Here is a 21,551-nt window from a genome sequence, read left to right on the forward strand (position 1 = left end):
TGTACCTGGACACCAAGATCTCTCTGCTCATCTACACTACCAAGAATCTTCCCATTAGCCCAGTACTCTGCATTCCTGTTACTCCTTCCAAAGTGAAACACCTCACACTTTTCCGCATTAAACTCCATTTGCCATCTCTCAGCCCAGCTCTGCAGCCTATCTATGTCCCTCTGTAACCTACAACTTCCTTCGGCACAATCCACAACTCCACCGACCTTCGTGTCATCCGCAAATTTACTAACCCACCCTTCTACACCCTCATCCAGGTCATTTATAAAAATGACAAACAGCAGTGGCCCCAAAACAGATCCTTGCGGTACACCACTAGTAACTAAACTCCAGGATGAACATTTGCCATCAACCACCACCCTCTGTCTTCTTTCAGCTAGCCAATTTCTGATCCAAAGCTCTAAATCACCTTCAATCCCATACTTCCGTATTTTCTGCAATAGCCTACCGTGGGGAACCTTATCAAACGCCTTACTGAAATCCATATACACCACATCCACGGCTTTACCCTCATCCACCTGTTTGGTCACCTTCTCGAAAAACTCAATAAGGTTTGTGAGGCACGACCTACCCTTCACAAAACCGTGCTGACTATCGCTAATGAACTTATTCTTTTCAAGATGATTATAAATCCTATCTCTTATAACCTTTTCCAACATTTTACCCACAACCAAATTAAGGCTCACAGGTCTATAATTACCAGGGCTGTCTCTACTCCCCTTCTTGAACAAGGGGACAACATTTGCTATCCTCCAGTCTTCCGGCACTATTCCTGTCGACAATGACGACAAAGATCAAGGACAAAGGCTCTGCAATCTCCTCCCTGGCTTCCCAGAGAATCCTAGGATAAATCCCATCTGGCCCAGGGGACTTATCTATTTTCACACTTTCCAAAATTGCTAACACCTCCTCCTTGTGAATCCCATCTAGCCTAGTAATCTGTATCTCAGTATTCTCCTTGACAACATTTTCTTTCTCTACTGTAAATACTGACGAAAAATATTCATTTAACGCTTCCCCTATCTCCTCTGATTCCACACACAAGTTCCCACTACTATCCTTGATTGGCCCTAATCTAACTCGTCATTCTTTTATTCCTGATATACCTATAGAAAGCCTTAGGGTTTTCCTTGATCCTATCCGCCAATGACTTCTCGTGTCCTCTCCTCGCTCTTCTTAACTCTCCCTTTAGATCTTTCCTGGCGAGCTTGTAACTCTCAAGCGCCCTAACTGAGCCTTCACGTCTCATCCTAACATAAGCCTTCTTCTTCCTCTTGACAAGCGCTTCAACTTCTTTAGTAAACCACGGCTCCCTCGCTTGACAACTTCCTCCCTGCCTCACAGGTACATACTTATCAAGGACACGCAGTAGCTGCTCCTTGAATAAGCTCCACATTTCTATTGTGCCCATCCCCTGCAGTTTCCTTCCCCATCCTACGCATCCTAAATCTTGCCTAATCGCATCATAATTTCCTTTCCCCCAGCTATAATTCTTGCCCTGCGGTATATACCTGTCCCTGCCCATCGCTAAGGTAAACCTAACCGAATTGTGATCACTATCACCAAAGTGCTCACCTACATCTAAATCTAACACCTGGCCGGGTTCATTACCCAGTACCAAATCCAATGTGGCATCGCCCCTGGTTGGCCTGTCTACATACTGTGTCAGAAAACCCTCCTGCACACACTGGACAAAAACTGACCCATCTAAAGTACTCGAACTATAGTATTTCCAGTCAATATTTGGAAAGTTAAAGTCCCCCATAACAACTACCCTGTTACTCTCGCTCTTGTCGAGAATCATCTTCGCTATCCTTATTGTTCCAGTTTGTCTAGTTGCCAAGACCTGTTCACAGTGCATCCTTATTTGTGTGTTACATTTAAAGACTACAGAATTTAGAGTCGTGGGCATTTACTAGGCCTAGAGTCTCTGGAGTTTAAAAGAATGAGAAGTGATCTAATTAAAATATATCGAATTCTTAAGGGGCTTGACAGGGTAGATGCTGAGAAAATTTTTCCCCTGGCTGGGGAATCTAGAACACATGGTCACAGTTTGTGAATAAGGGGTTGGCCATTTAGCACAGAGATGAGGAGAAATTTCTTCAAACATAAGTGAATCGTCCTCAAATTCATGTTACTCGTACATCTGCAATTTTCATCACTCTACCACTGGCAGTGTACCTACAGCTGCCCAGCCCATAAGCTCTGAATTCACTCCTAAACCTCTCCGCCCCTCTCTCCTCCAAGACACTCCTTTGACCAACATTTTGGTCACCAGTCTTAAAATCTCATGTCGCTCAGTGTCAAATTTTGCTTGATAATGTCCTTGTGAAGTGCCTTAGGACATTTTACTGTGTTAAGGTGTTAAGGTGTTATATCAATGCAAGTTGTTGTTGCTGACAGAGATAAATGAAGCAATGCAGTCTGGCCCAACTTGAATTATCTGATCTTTATTTAAATTTCATAAACAATCCTGGATTCTTCCACATTTATCTCTGAACACAACTACATGATATTTAATACAACCTCTTGGGATCCTTAGCAGATTCATTAAGGAATTCCATCACAACTTTCTAATTTTTCCTCAATCTAGAATCCTAGATTCATAAAGTTACAGTTATCAAGATTGCACTGCAAGTTACCTTCACTTTTCAAAAGTTCAAGTACATTACAAACCAAGCGAGAGAAAAAGGTCATTTATAAAGAACTGGCTTTTTCAGTATCCGATTTTCTGGTTCCAAAGAAATGCTTCATAGGCAACTCCTGCAGCTTGCTGAAGCCTCTGGACCAAGTTTAGTTGTATTTTTTTCTAAATTGAAGAGCTGTAGCAAGCAATTATGGCGTTGGAAGGAAAAAAGCAACAGCCTCAGTTAAAAAGTGACAGCCATGGATGTGAGGCAGAGAAGTAAAGAGTTTCCTTGAGAAGGAAAAATGAGAGCATCTGCTCTGAGGGAAAGTGATGAGAAAAACCCAATTTCTCTTTATGGACAAAATGTGATTCTCCTGATTTATTGATCAATAAAATCAGAAACCAGCACCAGAGCTCAATATGAGCTGCTCGATAATTTATGTTGTCTGAACCCCAGTGAAACAGAATGAGCTATGCTGGCTTAAAAGCAGGTGAGCATACATTAGAGTCAACTCTCAATTTGAAGTTTAGCCAAGCCATTAATTACAAGCTGTGATAACACATTTTCACATTACATTAGTCAAATTAGAACACTATGGCAAGTTTTGTTGTGAAATATCTAGTCCTTACATTTGTCCATGATTGTAATCGTGAAGATACTTCCTCACTACACTTAGAGCTCCTCTAACTAAATAGTTTTTTTTAAAAAAAAGAGATTATATATAAGCCTCAGATATTGAGTTATTGAAATATACAACACTCAGCTCATTATTAAGCATTTGTGTTAACTGTTAATTAAAACTACACAAGTTAACCAACTTCAATGTAATACCTTTCAGCATTATATCATCCAAATAATTTAACTCTTCAGCATTGACTACAATTAAACAATGGCCTCAATACTGTTAATCATATTTTCAACATCATACCTTAGGTGCTATATGTACAAAGCAGCAAACTTAACTGAAATAAAAAGAAATAAAAAATATTTTTAAAAGCAGACTCAACAAATCTGGATGATAACCCAGGTCATACCTTTACACAGCTCACTGCAGACAATGGAGAATGGCATTAGCAGAAATTTGCCAAAAGGTTGTCTTTCTCCCCATCCTCTTAACAATAGTATAGAGCAAGGGTTTCTAAATCGCAAACTAGAGTCTTATTTTAGACCACCAAGTCATTTTATCCAGACAGCGCAGAACTGTGAGGAGTTAAGATAGATTTACATTAGGTTTCTGTGACACTTGGGAAATTTGTGTTTGTTACTTTTCCAATGCCCTTACACCAACTTTGCATAATGGTCACAAGAAATCCCAAAATTGCCTGTGGTGTTGTCTTATGTAACATCTTTCATATATCCAAAAGGCTTCAGAAACTCATTAAAGTCACCTAAGACCCAGAAATGGCAACTGCATTGGCTGACTTAGCAAAATTGAACAGGAAGCGTTGACAGAAAATGGAGATCAAAAAATAAAATCATACAAGCAAGTATGGCTTGTGGACAGGAAGTGAACACCCCACATTGACAGTGTTAAAAATGGAAATTTGAGAAGGCCACGCCAACAGCCTCTTAGAACATCTCTAGTTATATTTTTCTCCTCTTTTACACCTCCTTGCAGGATGCACTGACCAAGAGGATGTACAAATATGTCCATGTTTTCTAATAGACTACTAGATACTGGAAAACTCTCCCTGCTGGGATGTTCTAGGATCTAATCAATGTAGGCATCATCATTCCTTGGCAAAATTAACTACAAACCCCAGAACACTGAAGCATCAAGCAATCTTTGCTACAACAGGTAAATTCACTTGGGTAAATAGTTACACAACAGCAAGACAGATATAATTATTAATCTGGCTTACATTTTTGTACACAACACATGCAGGTTTAATGCAAGTTGCACAGGCTGTGTAATCCAAAAAAAACTTACTATATTTGATCCTTATTGCTCCCAAATGCAATGCTGCAACATGGAATATATAACACATATAAACTATGCTCAAATCATCAAATAACAGAAGACTTCCATTCAAGACGAATATTGGTCACAGATGTGTTCACACAACACCAGTACTGGGTTCTATAGAAACCTGGCACATAGAACCCTACTGCTTTTATATAGGTTTAAAACTGACAACATGGCAACTAAAATCTCCCATCCCTGGAACCATCCCGGCAAATCTCCTCCGCACCCCCGCATCCCTCCCAAAGTGCGGCAACCAGAACCTCATACAACACTGCAACTGAGGCCCAAGCAGAGCCCTACAAAGGTGCAACATAACCTTCCTGCTTCCACACTCAATGTGGAAGTCTCCACCCGCAAAGCCCAAGATCCAACATGCCTTGCAAACCACTCCCTCAATATGCATGGCACCTTCAAAGATTGATGCACATGCACCTCCAGGTCCCTCTGTTCCTGCATACTCCTGATGTCCTGTGGAAAGTTGCAGACAGTTGAATAAAACTCAGGTTTTGCACCTTCCGGCTCTCTTACAGCTATCAAAATCCTCTCAAATTCTGGCTACTCACTTCTGACACCACGTTCCATGTGGTGTATAAAATGGCTACTGCTGCTATTGAGGGAGGGACAGGACTGGCAGCTCAATATTCCAGGATATAGAATCTTCAGGCATGACAAGGGAGGGGATAAAAGGAGGTGGTATTGCACTGTTGATCAAGGAGTCAATTCCTGCAGTAAGGAGGGATGATATCTTCGAAGGTTCCTCAAATGAGGCCATATGGGTAGAACTTAAAAACAAAAAGGGGGGAATCACGGCTGGGAGTGTACTACAGGCCTCCAAATAGTCAGGGAGAGATAGAGGAGCAGATATGTAGGCAAATCCCAGACAGGTGTAAAAATAATAGGGTAATAATAGTAGGGGATTTCAACTTCCCTAATATCAACTGCGATATTCTTGGTGTAAAAGGCTTAAAGGGGGCGGAATTCTTAAAAATGAATACAGGAGAGCTTTTTGAGCCAGTATGTAGAAAGTCCTACAAGAGAACTGGCAGTACTGAACCTAATCCTAGGGAATGAAGCTGGACAAATGGTCGAAGTCTCCGTGGGGGGGAGCATTTCTGGGAGAGTGACCATACCCCTAAGATTTAAGGTAGTTATGGAAAAGGACAAAGACAGACCGGAAATAAAGATACTGAATTGGGGGAAGGCCGATTTCAGTATGATAAAACAGGATCTGGCCAAAGTGGACTGGGAGCAGCTACTTGTAGAAAAGTCTACATCAAGCCAATGGGAGTAATTCAAAGAGGAAATAGCGAGAGTTCAGAGCCAACATGTACCCGTTAAGGTGAAGGGTAGGACCAACAAGTCCAAGGAACCCTGGATGTCAAGTAATATAGAGGATTGCATCAGGAAAGAAAAGGGAGGCTTATAGCAGATTCAGAGCGCTGAAAACAGCGGAGGACCTAGAGTATAGAAAGTGTGGGGGAAAATTTTAAAAAGTAATTAGGAGAGCAAAGAGGAGGCATGAAAAAACACTGGTGGGCAAGATAAAGGAAAATCCTAAGGCATTTTATAAGTATATTAAGGGCAAGAGGATAAGCAGGGAAAGAGTACGGCCCATTAGGGACCAAAGTGGCAATGGGTGTGTGGAGCCAGAGAATATAGGTGAGGTTTTAAATGATTATTTTCATCTGTGTTCACAATGGAGAAGGATGACGTAGGTGTAGAACTCAGGGAGGGGGATTGTGATATACGTGAACATATTAGGATTGAAAGGGAGGAAGTATTAGCTGTTTAAGCAGGTTTAAAAGTGGATAATTCCCCAGGCCCAGACGAGGGGCCAGGCTGCTATGTGAGGCAAGGGAGGTGATAGCAGGGGCTCTGACACAAATTTTTCAAAACCTCTCTGGTCACAGGAGAGGTACCAGAGGACTGGAGGACAGCAAACGTGGTACCATTATTCAAGAAGGGTAGCAAGGATAAACCAGGTAATTACATCAGTGGTTGGGAAACTACTGGAAAAAATTCTGAGGGACAGGATTAGTCTCCACTTGGAGAGGCAGGGATTAATCAGGGATAGTCAGCATGGCTTTGTCAGGGGGAGATCGTATCTAACTAACTTGATTGAATTTTCGAGGAGGTGACCAAATATGTAGATGAGGGTAAAGCACTAGTCAACATGGACTTCAGTAAGGCTTTTGATAAGGTCCCACAAGGGAGATTGGTTAAGAAGGCAAGATCCCATGGGATCCAGGACAATTTAGCAAATTGAATCCAAAATTGGCTTAGTGGCAGGAGGCAGATGATGATGGTCGAGGGTTGTTTCTACGAGTGGAAGCTGTACCGCAGGGATCGGTGCTGGGACCCTTGCTGTACATTAATGATTTACACGTGAATATAGGAGGTATGATCAGTAAGTTCGCGGATGACATGAAAATTGGTGGTGTCGTAAATAGTGAGGAGGAAAGTCTTAGATTACAGGATGGTATAGATGGGCAGAGCAGTGGCAAATGGAATTTAATCCTGAGAAGTGTGAGGTGATGCATTTTGAGAGGATTAACAAGGTAAGGGAATATACAATGGATAGTAGGATGCTAGGAAGTACAGAAGGTCAGGAGGACCTTGGTGCACTTGTCCATAGATCACTGAAGGCAGCATCACAGGTAGATAAGGTGGTTAGGAAGGCATATGGGATACTTGCCTTTATTAGCTGAGACATAAAATATAAGAACAGGGAGGTTATGATGGAGCTGTATAAAACGCTAGTTAGGCCACAGCTGGAGTACTGTGTACAGTTATGGGCGCCAGGAAGGATGTGATTGCACTGGAGAGGGTGCAGAGGAGATTCACCAGGATGTTGCCTGGGCTGGAGCATTTCAGCTATGAAGAGAGACAGAAAAGGCCAGGGTTGTTTTCCTTGGAGCAGAGAAGGCTGAGGGGGAACATGACTGAGATATACAAAATTATGAGGGGCATGGATAGATTAGATAGGAAGAAAAATTTTCCCTTAGCAGAGGGGTCAATAACCATGGGGCATAGATTTAAGGTAAGGGGCAGGAGATTTAGAGGGGATTTGAAGAAAAAAGTTTTCACCCAGAGGGTGGTTGGAATCTGGAACGCATTGCCTGAAGAGGTGGTAGAAGCAGGAACCATCACCACATTTAAGAAGTATTTAGATGAGCACTTGAAATGCCATAGCATACAAGGCTACAGGCAAAGTGTTGGAAAATGGAACTAGAATAGATAGGTGCTTGATAGCCGGCACAAATACGATGGGCCAAAGGGCTGTATGACTTTACATGACATCAGAAGTCACATGTACAGAAGGCTAAAGTGTGCAAAAGTAGGGAGCCGGGGTTGTTCTTCTTGGACAGGGGAGATTTGATAGAGGTGTACAAGATTGCGACAGGCTTAGATAAGTTAGACAAGGAAAAACTGTTCACATTAACCGATGATACAAGGACTAGGGGTAAGATATTGAAGATTTTGGGCGAGCAATGCAGGGGGAATGCGAGGAAGAACTTTTTTTTTAACGCAGTGAGTGGTAATGACCTGGAACTTGCTGCCCACTAGAGTGGTGGAAGCGCAGACAATGACTTCAAAAGGAAACTGGATGGGCACTTGAAGGAAATAAATTTGTAGGGCTATGGGGATTGAACAGGGGAGTGAAACTGACTGGATTGTTCCACAGAGAGAATGTCTGCATGGAAACGGGCCGAATGGCCTCCTCCTGTGCCATAAATGACAGAGAACAAAAGTGTTACATTATTGCAATCTCCAACTGCTTTTACTCAATACTGTACTGAATATAAATGAAAATAACCAGGTGGTTATTTATATTAAGCAAGAGATGTTCTCAGAATTTTACTATCATGCAACAGTTCAATGTGGTTCATCGCAAAAAAAAAAATCAATTCAGGGACTAAATTAACTGTTTAAAACACAAAATGATCATTCTTAAAATTTTCAAATCACTAACCTTTGATCCACGATCATATGAACATTGAATCACTAAAGTACAACAGACTGATGCGAGTTAATAAATGACTTTTGGGTAATAGTCTAGTGTAACAGTGAGCATGTGAAATTTTTGTATAATGTCCACTTGAACTGAGAAACTATTTTGCCATGTAGTTTTAAAAGTGTGGAGGATGAAGGGTTGGCCAGGAGAACATTGGAACAGCCAATTCCAGAAGTGTCTCAGGCACTGATCAGGATTTTGACAGCAGATGGGCTGAGACAGTGGTGGAGGCGAGTGACGTTATGGAAGTGGAAGTAGGCAGTCTTTGTATGGCAAAAGATGGGGGCAGAAGAACATTTAATCATCGAGGAGAAAAAATAGGAAGCTTAATTGTTTATGGTAATGACCCTTTTCTGTTTTTCCACATGATTTCTACTCAGTCCAAATTGGCTTTGTTGGACTGCCACAACCAAATGCGCTATTTTTCCACCTTAAGATTGAAAAAAATAAACATTCTCACAAAAAGCTTACTTCTAGCATCACCATAACATGTTCAAAGGTAATGAAAATATTAAGAAAAGCATAATATACGTCATTACAGCAAGTCTAAACTTTAGAGATGTTATATATCTTTAAAGAAAAGTAATTTTCACCATAATTATTTCAGTATGTGGTCATATGGCTTCTTTGCATCCCGGAATGCAAAAATAAACCTGCCTTCTTTTCTCTACTGCAAGCCATCGTCTTAAATCTGGCTACCCGTCTCCTCCATCCTCTACCTCCAACAAGTGCAAGGAGCTCATGGATTTCTTTGTCTCTAAGATTGAGACCATCCGATCAGCTGCTTCTGCCACTTTCCTTCCTTTCCCTAGCCCACCAGGACGAATGTCCTCTAAGGCTCCCCGACCCGAACCCGACTACATGTCAGGGTTGGGTGGAGTCTGGCCTATATGCTGTGTCCAGCATTTGCGCTCGGATCAGGTCGGGCTTGTCTGTACAGTTTTGTTTTGTACGGTTTATTTTTTAATCTACATTTTGACGCAATTTTTTTCTGTTTCAATAACATGTTTGATATTTTCGGGTCAGGCATGAAAAGTAATTAAAGGACTCTGGCTCCAGCTGGGCTCGGTTTGGCTGTGGTCGGGTCGGGCCCGGGTTAGGTTTTAATTTTATACCTGAGCAGGCCTTTACTCCCCCCTGCCCTACTACCGAACATGTATTTTTCTCTACTTTCTCTCTCATCTCCCCGCATGCCCTCTCCAAGCTCATCTTGCTTACAAGATCCAGCTCCTACTTTCTCAACCCTATTCCCACTAAATCACAGACCACCCAACTTCCCTTCCTGGCTCCCATGTTAGCTGACATTGCTAACTGTTCTCTCAGGTTCTCCCCCTCTCTCCTTGAAAGTTACTGTCATCACCCTTCTCAAAAAAACTAATCCTTGACCCCGCTGTCCTTGCAAACTACCATCCCATCTCTAACCTCCCTTTCCTCTCCAAAGGCTTAGAATGGGTTGTCACCTCCCAAATTTGTGCCCACCTTTCTTGGAACTCCACAGATTGAATCATTCCAATCAGGATTCCGTTCCTGCCACAGTACCGAAAAAGCGCCAAAGCTCACAAAAGGCATCCGATGTCACTGCAATAAAGTCAAACTATCTCTCTGTCCTTTGCAACCTGTCTGCAGCTTTTGACAAGATTGATTGCACCATCCTCCAACTACATCATCATCCAGCTGGGCGGGACTCAACTCGCCTGGCTCCATTCTTATTTCGCTAATCATTGCCAGAGAATCAGCTGCAATGGCTTCTCTTTCTGCTCCTGCTCTATTATCTCTGGTGTTCTCCAAAGTACCCTATTTCTCACCTACATGCTGCCCGTCGCTGACATCATCTGAAAACACAATGCCAGTTTCCACATGAATGCTGACAACACCCAGCTTTACTTCAGCACTACCTCTCTTGACCCTTCCACTGTCTAAATTGTCAAGACTGTTTGTCCGACATCCAGTACTGCATAAGCAGAGATTTCCTCCAATCAAATATTGGGAAGACTGAAGCCATTGCCTTCAGTCCCCTATTACAAACTCCGCTCCCTGCCATCAAATTCATTCCTCTTCCTGGAAACTGTCCGAGACTGAACCAGACTGTTTGCAACCTCAACATCATATTTGATCCCGGGATGAGTTTTCAACCACATATCTGCACCATTAGGACCGCCTATTTCCACCTCCGTAACATCCCAACTCCACCCCTGCCTCAGCTCTTCTGCTGCTAAAACCCACATCCATGCTTTTGTTTCCTCTGGACTTGACTATTCTAACAGACTTCTGGCCAGCCTCCCACAAATTTACCCTCCATAAACTTGGTCATCCAAAACTCTGCTGCCCATGTTCTAACTCACATCAAATCCTATTCACCCATCACCGCTGTTCCCACTGACCTACACTGGTGCCAAATTATGCAATGCCTCAATTTTAAAATTCATATTCTTGTTTTCAAATTCCTCCGTGGTGTTGCTCCCTACCTATCTCTAATCTCCTCCAGCTTTACAACCTTCTCGGATATCTGCACTTCTCGAATTCCGGCCTCTTGAGAACGCACCCCCCCTCCCCCGTGGATTTTAATTGCTCCAACATTGCTGGCTATGCCTTCAGCTGGCTAGGCCCAAAGTTCTGGAATTTCTTCCATAAACCTCTCCACCTCACTTTCCTCCTTCAAGAAGCTCCTTAAAACCTACCTCATTTGACTAAGTTTTGGTCATCTGTCCCAATATCTTATGTGACTTATTTTGTTTCATAATGCTTCTGTGAAATGTCTTGGGCATTTCATCATGTTAAAGGTGCTGTATAAATACAAGTTGCTGTTGTTCTGGAAACTTTGGGAGTTGAGTTCTAAGTTATGTTATATCCCACATCTAAGGACACTAACAGAAAGTGTTATACCATCAACATGCAAATACTTGGTTTGCAACAAACTTTTTAAATAAGCACAGAATTCATACTTATCAACTTTATCCCCTCCAACTGAGGACACTAACTCTCAATGGAACACAGGGCCACCAGTGCAAGTAATTTTCTTGCACCAAGTAAGTCTTTTTGTACATAGCTACACCAATAATATCCAACCTGTTATCCTGGGCCACATATAGTCCCCAATCCTTGGCAATCCAGCCCTCAAAAGCCTGGGTAATGGAGTCCTATCTGTATTTATATTTTTGTTTTGTGGGCCTGTAGGTTGGGAAAAGGCAATTTTCAGCATTGTTCCATTTGTGGATAATCTTAAAAATCAGATCAGCAAACTCTGTCAGCATCAACAAGTTGAGACACATGTAAGTTAATGGGAGCATAGACTTAAACTTTATAGGTGGCCTCCGATACTCCACAGTATAGATTAATGAAGCCAACAAAAAAGTTGAGATATTCACGGCCTAGATAACAGCTGTTTTTATGCTGAACTTGTGGTGCTAGCACTCGATAGGTGGCCTTAGCAAACCATGGAACCAAGATGCACAATGCAGGGCTAAAGGGATGCTTGCAGGCAGGCAAGGAGGGGGCTTGGAGAGAGAAGTGAAGTGAGGGAGGGAGGGAAGAGACAGCTAGATGGGGGAAAATAGGCTTTTTAAAAAAATCTCTAGACTAGGTCAAAGGATGTGGGAAATGAAGCCAATTGCAGCACTCTTAGCATTTCAACTTCAGATCTGAAACCTTGGTAATCTATATAGCTCAGTACCACACTAATCACAAAGCGATGGGGGAGGGGCAGCCAAGTCCTAATCCAGGTCAGTAAATTTAGTTAGGTGTTCAAGTGCAGAAACATTATAGCACTAAACAGTAAGCTTGCTTTAGATAGAACATAAAAATCGAATTTCATTTATTTCTGCTCATCGGTACTAAATGTAATGTATGCCAACATAACAAAAATTATTCAACATACAAAAGGGGTGATAGATATAGGACAGATGTCAGAGGTAGTTTCTTTACACAGAGAGTAGTAGGGGCGTGGAACGCCCTGCCTGCAACAGTAGTAGACTCGCCAACTTTAAGGGTATTTAAGTGGTCATTGGATAGACATATGGATGAAAATGGAATAGTGTAGGTCAGATGGTTTCACAGGTCGGCGCAACATCGAGGGCCGAAGGGCCTGTACTGCGCTGTAATGTTCTATGTTCTAAAACTTATTTAATCAATTGTTTCAGAATCCTACTTAACACACTATTCTGTCCAACATGCTCTTATCTGCTCAAACCATTAAGGTTCACGAAGAATGATAATTTAAAACAACCAGGCCTAATAAATAGTTTCTCCAACCCAGCAGGTTTGTCAAATGCGTGTAAAATGAATCTGTGTCAAAGTGAAAATCCTCTTTAAAACAAGCATTAGTTGGCTGTTTTTAACTGGCATGTGCTGCACTATGGTAACTACTCTTCTTCTAAATTACAAGTCACAAAGTTAGTTAACAAAGCCTGAAACAATATTTAGGTTCATGTGGCAGTCCAGTGACACCATAATCAACTTTGGCCAAACAAAAAAGGCACCATTTTCCAAATAAAGTCAATGCAAAGTATTCAAATGAATTGAGAAAGATTCAGATTAGGCCTGATAATCACCCAATTGGTTACAACAGTCCATTTATTTTAACTCCATTAAAAACAGCCATTATAATCAAGGAACCAAAGACTAACTTACTGTTTCCAGCACTTTCTGTTTTTATTTCAGATTTCCAGCATCTGCAGTATTTTGCTTTTATTTAACCAAAGACTAACTGCTGCATTTACCTAAAAATGACATTAAACAATGCTGATAGTTACAGCAGAGATACTGATGTACAGCTCATTTTCTTAAACTCTGATAATGCCAAGGCAAAAGCAACTATGGATCAATCCCTCCAACTAAACTTACCAAACTCTAGTTTATATAAAAAAATCACATTGAGACAGTGTATATTCATCAGAAGAATTTTCAACAACATACTGTTTAAACAGAACTATTCTCCATCATTTTTCCTCAATCAACATTATCTGTTTGTGGAAGCTTGCTTTCAGCAAATTAGCTGCCACGTTTCCTATACTACAACAGTGACTACACTTCAATAAGTAGTTCATTGGCTGTAAGATGCTTTGAAATGTCAAGTGATCATGAGAAGTGCTGCATAAATGCAAGTTTTTTTTTCTTTTATTGAGTTCTATGACTTTATTGCACTCTATTTGGCTGGATGCGATCACAAACTTCTAATCGACAGCATAAACATACTTTCTCTTACTGTCTTCGAAAATAATCTGGTAAAACTTCAAGTTTCATGATCCAATATATCATAAGCTATTAAATATTTTAGCCAAATACCTTTTTAAAAGCCTCAACAAATGTGGCATTCAATTGTTGGAAACCCACTATTAATGACCCACAAAACATTTTCTGCATTCAGCATTTTTAAAAATGCTCAAAGAATTGCCTGAAACTGTTCAGTTTAGAGTATTAATAACTGAAAAGAGGCAAAGTGGCAAAACACAAAGTAACATCACAACACAATTAACTGTCACCATCTCCTTCATGGTCACAATGACCTCAATTTAGTCATCACCTTCATGGCATTGCCTGAAATGAACACCATGAACTTGACTGAGGGATAAGCATTAACTCATCCAGACTTCTGCATTTATACAATCTATAATCTTAATAGGCAGAGTCTTTAATCCCTTTTAGTATTATAATGTCTGACCATTTGTGTTAATGTTGCTCAAGACGTTTCTGGGTTTTGCTTTATCATTTTAGGACATTTGCAGAACGAGCTACAATGCATCAATTACATATTATGATGCAACAGGGTATATGGGACTCGACTGATTCCTAGGATGAGGGGGTTATCTTAGGATGAACGGCTGGGTCTGTATTCATTGGAGTTCAGAAGGACGAGAGGTGATCTTATTGAAACATACAAGATCCTGAGGGAGAGAGACGAAAACTAGGGGACACAGTTTAAAAATAAGGGGTCTCCCATTTAAGACAGAGATGGGGAGTTTTTTTTTTCTTTCAGAGAGCCGGGAGTCTGTGGAACTCTCTTCAGAGAGCGGTGGAGGCAGGGTCAATTAATGTTAAGGCAAAGGTCGACAGATTCTTGACAAACAAGGGAGTCAAAGGGTATTGGGGGTAGGCAGGGAAGTGGAGTTGAGTCCACAAACAGATCAGCCATGATCTTACAGAGTGGCTGAACAGGCTCGAGGAACTGAATAGTCTACTCCTGCTCTTAGTTCGTATAGGTTAATCCTAGACTACCTAAAAGCATGTTGCCATTCAAATTACATAATTAACCATTTTTAAAAATGCAACCTTTTATAGAACAGAATCAAATACTGGAAATACACAGCAACTCTGTCAGCATCTGCAGAGAAAAAAAGCAGTCTTCAGACAGGTTCCTTTGTATGGTGACATGTCACAGCTAAAAGTGTTAGCTATTTTCTCTTGCTAGTTGACCTACAGATCTTTTTTTCTTCAGGGTGCTAGGTGAGAATCTCAGTTCAGAGCTTTGCTCATAGTCACTGTGGGTCAGAAACGTCGGGACTATACATGGTTTTGCCTCCACTACAACATTCATCGCTTTAGAGGCTCTATGCTAGGAACCCCACAAGATTATCTCCACTTCACATCCCCGTTTCCCCTTTCCATCACGACTTTTATAAATACTCTGCATAACAGATTATATCAGTTTCCAAAGACAAAGGTTTAAAATGGAAGCTAAAAGAACATTTGTGTATTCCAAGAGTATGAAGACTTAAACATCTGGCTACCTAATTAATTTTGATAAGGAAAAGACAGAACACTATTGCAGTCCTCAGAGCAATCGGAATGCAGTCTTGAAAAATCACTGCTCCCTCTGAGTCACTGATATTTACTGGGAAGTTTGATAATTAGTAGGTGTTAATACTAATCACAATCGAAACGTGCATCAGTTGCAGAAAATATCTTTCCAAAATATTTCAACTGGCACCTCGCCTCTGAAGAATTTCTCAACTTAAACTACCACTCAAATTTCAAAAAACCACTGTCCCAGCTAGTGCAATAACTTAATGTGCTCCACACCACTCAAAAGCACCAACTATGGAAATTAAAGAACAAATCAGCCTCTGCAACTAGTACTGGTAAAACATTAGTTTTATTAAAGTTGAGGGTACCACAGTATTCTAGGATTGCCAAAATTAATCTCTGGCTTCCAACAAATTGTAACAGCAGCAAAGACAGACAGCAAAATATAAAAGCCAAGATTATAGAATACCAAATTGTCCAAACATTAAATTGCTCTGCCCAAAATTTACTCTGTGCTCTTGAGTGTTATCTTGTGCCATTAAAAAAATTCACTCTCATTAAACAGGCAAAATTTAAGAATCCAAATCTTTATAGTCCCATGCTTTGTTAAGCATATACTTAAAGTGCACAGTATAGGCCAACATTTCTGGATTGACTTGATGACATTTGGCATCATCTGCAGACTTATTCAGCCTGAATACCTGAAGTCTTGTGTGGTCATGTAAATGTTATAATGGCTAATCTTAAATGCCAACATACAACAATTGTGCATTTCCTTCCTGTTTAAACCTGCAAGCTTTTAAATTACACAGAGAGGGCATGCAAGTAGTAGAACTCATTCAAGAAAATTTGCTATAGTAAGATTGCTGCCATTTCACAATTATGGCATCTACAATGTACAGAGCTGTACTATTAGTTGTATTTCCAAATGTACAGTTGAGACTACATCTTTAAGACAAGGGAAATATACCTCGAGCGATCTCAATTCTATCCTAATGTGCTACATTAATTGCATTTTTCTGTTAGTACAAACGCAAGGATCACCTACAGGTTTAAACAAATGAAAAGTTCAAAAGAAATCCAAACAAAATCAAGGGCAAGAGTTGCCATTTGGTCCACTGAAGATCAATTAATTAAAAAGACACAACCAATGCTGAAGCCACCTATATAATGATGAATGGTCAATGACCTGAAATGTTAACTCTGTTCTTCTCTCCACAGACGCTGTCTGACCTGCTAAGTATTTCCAACATTTTCTGTTTTTATTTCAGATTTTCAGATCTGCAGAATTTTACATTTACATAAGGTGGTTTGGCTTCAAAATACAGGTACAATATTACACAAAGCCGATGAGTCAGACACCCAGTAAACCACATCCTCCAGGACTGACAGAAACAAAATAAATGCCATCTGGTACAACCTAATTTTGTGGGCTTAATCAGTTGAATCCATGTTAAAGAATAAACAATGTTTTTTAAAAATGTGAGATGCAGTATTAGGGAAAGCAATCTGATAATGGTGAATACCAGAACTTATTTAAGAAATGAAACATTAAATGAAGACAGCATATATATTGCTGGTACAGAAAAATTGCCAACACTGTTGGGGCACCATCACCACAAAAACTTGCAGCAGTTCAAGAAGACCCACCACCACCTTCAGGGCAACACTCAATGGGGCAACAGATGTAACCTGGCCAACTATGCCCACAATAAGAACAATTTTTTCACCTCCAATCCATTCAATTGCACTTCAGTTTTAAAGTACAGAAATCCATAATTAAATGGAAGCATTAAACCACTGTATTGGATTTTTCTTTAAAATTATACTTAAGAGTACATGCCAGTTGACAAAGTTCCATAAAAAGCATTTTAACTGGAGTCTTAACGTAAAACTGACATTGTTTATACAGCAGCATATCCCCACGGCAAGAGGCGTTGTGTAACTTCCTGCACTCAAAAACAATTGCGACTTTCATGCCCAATTAAGACTAAAAACTTCAAAAATAACTGTCATACAAGTTAATGCAACAGCTACTCTCATGAAAGAACCACAGAACGGATTAGGAATTTATGATTGAGATTAAAAGCACCCAATAATGACGCGTCTACTGACTCATTAAAATGGCTGCAGACTTTTAGTTTAGAGTTAAAAATATAATCTGTACAGAAGAAATACTGCTTCTGATATCTGGCACATTCCCCTAATTATGACAAAGAACAAAAGTGCTTGAATTTTTATCCTATAACATTTGCAACCAATCAAATGACACTATTCTGCATGACCCCACCTTGCTAATACCATCCAAAGTTCACTAGCCCTGGTTAGTAAACTCAGGCATTCAGCACGGAGAGGAAGCAGGAAAGCAAATATTGTAAAGTCAATAATGATCACTGCAGTTTGAGAGAGGAAGTGGATTATAAAATTTTGGTTTAGCCCAATCTTCAGTACTTCATCAAAACAAGATGGTTTAATATAGCCTTATTCAGGGGTCATACTATTGCACAAAAAATAACTGCTCTACTTGCATACTAGCCGTAAAAATTACAAGCATAGATTTTTAAAAACTCAATATAATTTTATGTGTCATTAATATCATAGTTATCAGCTCAGTCGCTAGCACTCTCACCTCAAAGTCAAAAGGTTGTAGGTTCAAGTAGCACACCAAAGACTTGAGCACAAAAATCTAGGTTTACCTTTCAGTGTAGTACTGAGGCAGTGCTACACTGTTAAAGGTGTTGTCTTTCAGACGAGACATTAAACTGAGGCCCCGTTTGCACCCTGAGGTGGACGTGAAAGATCTCAAGGCACAATTTCGTAGCAGGGAATGTCCTGGTCAACATTTATCCCTCAATCAACATCACAAAAATATTATCTGTTGTTGTTGTTTGTGGAAGCTTGTGTGTGAATTGACTGCTGCGTTTCCTGTCCTACAGGTACTCCATTGGCCATAAAGCTCTTTGGGACACCCTGAGGTTGTGAAAGGCACTATATAAATACAAGTTTTTTTTTAAGTGTACTGTTTGTGGTGTTCAGTAAATATTGCAGCAGTGAGCAAAGAAAAACAATTAATAGAAACATGATCCCAATCATATTTTTTACTTGGCCTAATTGAATGTCTACAATATCAAAATGAATGTTGCTCAACTTCTAGACCTCCAGATTTGAACATGCTAGAAACTTATAAACCATAAACACTTGTGGACATAACTTGCAGGGTAATGAATAATCAAGAATGCTTTATTTGCTGAAATACAACACAAGAATTCTGAAATTCAACAATGTCAAATGCTTCAAGTGTATTTCTGTGCAGACCAGATGATGAGAAATTAGATAAAACTGGACAATGATATAACTACTGGGTGACAAGTGTGGAGTTAATTTACATATGAGAAATAAAGCCATGAACTATCATCTACTAGAGGGGCTCTGGAATCGATCAGACCAATTTAACAAAAAAGGGGGGAAATTTAATGGATTATTTAAGACACCAAACTGATCTAACTGAAAGATATATCTGAATTTAAAGCCTCAGGTACTAGTGGGGCTTGCAATGCATTACTTGTTCTGCATGATGTAGATACATATTTTGAAAACACACTAGATTTTAATAAGCCAATGTTAGGTATTTACACTGACCAAGTATCACAGTTTTAAAGTAAAAGTTTTTAAAATTTCGATCAGTGCCAAAAAAGATTAGAGCTGTGCCTGCATTACTAAGCAGAATGGAACGCCTTTCATGAAAAGCCAAAGTAATATGCTCCACATAACCCAAAAGGATAACGAGAACTTTCAAAAGGTAAGTTTTTTAAATAAAGTAGGAATCTTGAAAATGCTATGTCAATAAACGACAAAGTGAGTCTCGAAGCTTCCTCAAAACGCAAACACTTCTTTCCAAAATCACCAAGAACGTTGCCAACTCAGCTCAAATCTGACACTAACTCCCCGAACCGAGAAGTCAACTAAAATGGCGCTGCGAATCGAAAATATAATTTAAACGGAGGTCGCCATATTGCGTATTTGCAAACACACAAAGTAGGGGAAAGGAAGGCATCCGCCTCGGTGCAGAGATCGGTGCTCAGGGACCAGGCCTGTGAGCAGGAAGCGATCTCCCAGGACGAACAAGGCCGTGAAGAGGAGAAACACAGACGAGTGTTGAGTCAATAACATTCGCCCCCCCATTCACTTACACACCCTCATGAGCCCCTGTTTGCAAAGTCGAGAGAGAAAAGGGGTGAGGGGAGATAGAGAAGGCTCGGAGTAGCCAGGGCCTGAGTCAAATAACAATAGAACCTCCTTTGAATAACGGTGCCACATATTGAAGCATTAACAGCTTCCTTCACCTATCTAAAGTTCAGATTCAGCTTCAGGCCTCGCTCAGACCCCATTACCAATAGGTGGAGGAGGAGGGAACAGGTCAGGTCGATAGTTTTAACCGCAGCTACTGCAGTACAAAAAGCAGCCACCAAAACACAGGCCAGGTCCATAATCTCTGAGGCCCAGCCTTGGAAATCCCATTTAAAACATAGAGCCCGTCAGTATCCAGGCTGCAGGAAACACCAGAATGGGAAATCAAGAGACACAAAATAAAAACCCTGACCATTTGCACCGGGTTTCACTGTATTACCCTCTCCAACCCCGGCCCAGGCGCTCCTTCTCTGGGTGAGGGGGGTTTGGAAAGGCCGCGGCTGCAGGAGTGACTGACCAGCACTGGAGGTGGAAGGCGGCCGGGCAGTGATCGCAACAGAGCAGGTCTCCCCCCTCCTTGCAGCTATCGCAGGTGTCGTGGTTGGTGGCCCGGCCGCTCCGCCGCGGCTCCTTCTCCAGCTTCTTCGCCTTCTTGTCGCTCTCCTCGCTCTTCGGAGGGGCCAACAACGCTTGGATTTTCTGCAGCAAAACAGGGGAGGAAAGATTAAACATATGTATGAAAAAAAAATCAGCAAGGAAGCGGCTCTATCTGCGGCCCGGCCTTTATACAAGATTAGCATCTATTTACCCTCCCCACCAAGCCAATAGCTGGCAAGATGTGGCTATTTCTGGAAATAACAAAAGGACAAATAATTAATTAAAAAAGGAAAAGATCGAGGCCATTTGTACTGAGAAGGGGTTTTTTTTTTTGTAGCTATTAATTCCAACCTGGACTGCAGATTCGTTTGGGCGCGATCAGCGAGCAAACCTCACCTCCATCAGCCCTCCGGAGGTATCCAAGTCGTAGACAATCGTCTTCGTCTCCATTTTATCCCACATTCAACACGGCCGCTTCTTCTACGCGGAGAGGCGGCAGCAGCAGCCCTGTGATGGAGGAAGCCCTCCTGAGCCGTCACCAACACCCACAGAATCCGTCAGGGAGAAAAAAAAAAGAGGGGGCCGCCGACCCGCTTCCGACTCTCAGCCAACCGAAGAAAGATAAATGCACAGGAAAAATAACAGAATAATAATAAATCCACAACAATCCCCGGTCTGCAGCCGTGCGCATTCAACGGGCTCCAACAGCAGCAGCAAAGCCAGGCCTCGGCCGGGGCCTAACCGACATGAAGCCTTCCCTGGGCGACAATAATATTGGCGTCGAACCACTCGGTTTCCATCCGTGCGAAAAGACCCCAGAGACACAAGCATGAAGCAGATAATCCCGTGGCTGGACGGAGGGTCGGGAAACGCAGGCCGCGGGTGGCAGGCGGTGTATTCCCCGGCTCTTGGAGCTGCCTGAAGCCCGCCAGCGCATACACAAACACTCGGAGGCCAAGCTTCTCCCTTTACATTTTTTTCTGCCTCCAAGTTGGCGCAAACTTTCCACACACATCACACGTTCTGCGCAAGCGCCACAAGGTGGCGGGGGGGGGGGCGAAGAGTCGGGGAGAGGAGACCAACTGCGCACGCGCTGCAAAATTCCCAGCGAGTCCCCACCACGCAAGCGCAGCCCGCCGCGGTTTGCTGTCAACGCGCAGGCTCCGGATGCCTCCACTCGGCTTCGGCTGCTGCGCGTTCTCGTCCGCGGCGCCACAGGCTGCAACCGCGCATGCTTTGGCTGGCTGAGGTTGCGTGCCCGTGACGTCAGGCCCAAATCTTGTCGTGTGATCGCCGCCGAAGAGCTCAGCCAATCGCTTGCTCGGCTGCTCTTTCGTCATCACATCTTCCATACCGCCGCCTTTGGCCGAATCGGAGAAGGCAGCCGGTTAAACGCTTCCTGCTCTGC

At 41.7% G+C, this 21,551-nt stretch overlaps 1 protein-coding gene across 2 annotated transcripts in view; it reads right to left on the reverse strand.

Moving 5' to 3' along the window:
• Positions 1-21,282, reverse strand: part of LOC137346698 (PHD finger protein 12-like) — an 88,544-nt gene extending 67,262 nt beyond the window's left edge. The window contains exons 1-2 of one of the 2 annotated variants that reach the window (XM_068010406.1): positions 20,540-21,282; positions 20,064-20,245 (exon numbers count right to left, since the gene is read on the reverse strand). In XM_068010406.1, the coding sequence (XP_067866507.1) occupies positions 20,064-20,245; positions 20,540-20,605 (248 nt within the window). In that variant the 5' untranslated portion in view covers positions 20,606-21,282. The other variant, XM_068010407.1, reaches the window with a different exon arrangement.
• Positions 21,283-21,551: the final 269 nt, after the last annotated feature.

Source organism: Heterodontus francisci, chromosome 30, assembly GCF_036365525.1.
Source record: "Heterodontus francisci isolate sHetFra1 chromosome 30, sHetFra1.hap1, whole genome shotgun sequence".
Lineage (NCBI taxonomy): Eukaryota > Metazoa > Chordata > Chondrichthyes > Heterodontiformes > Heterodontidae > Heterodontus > Heterodontus francisci.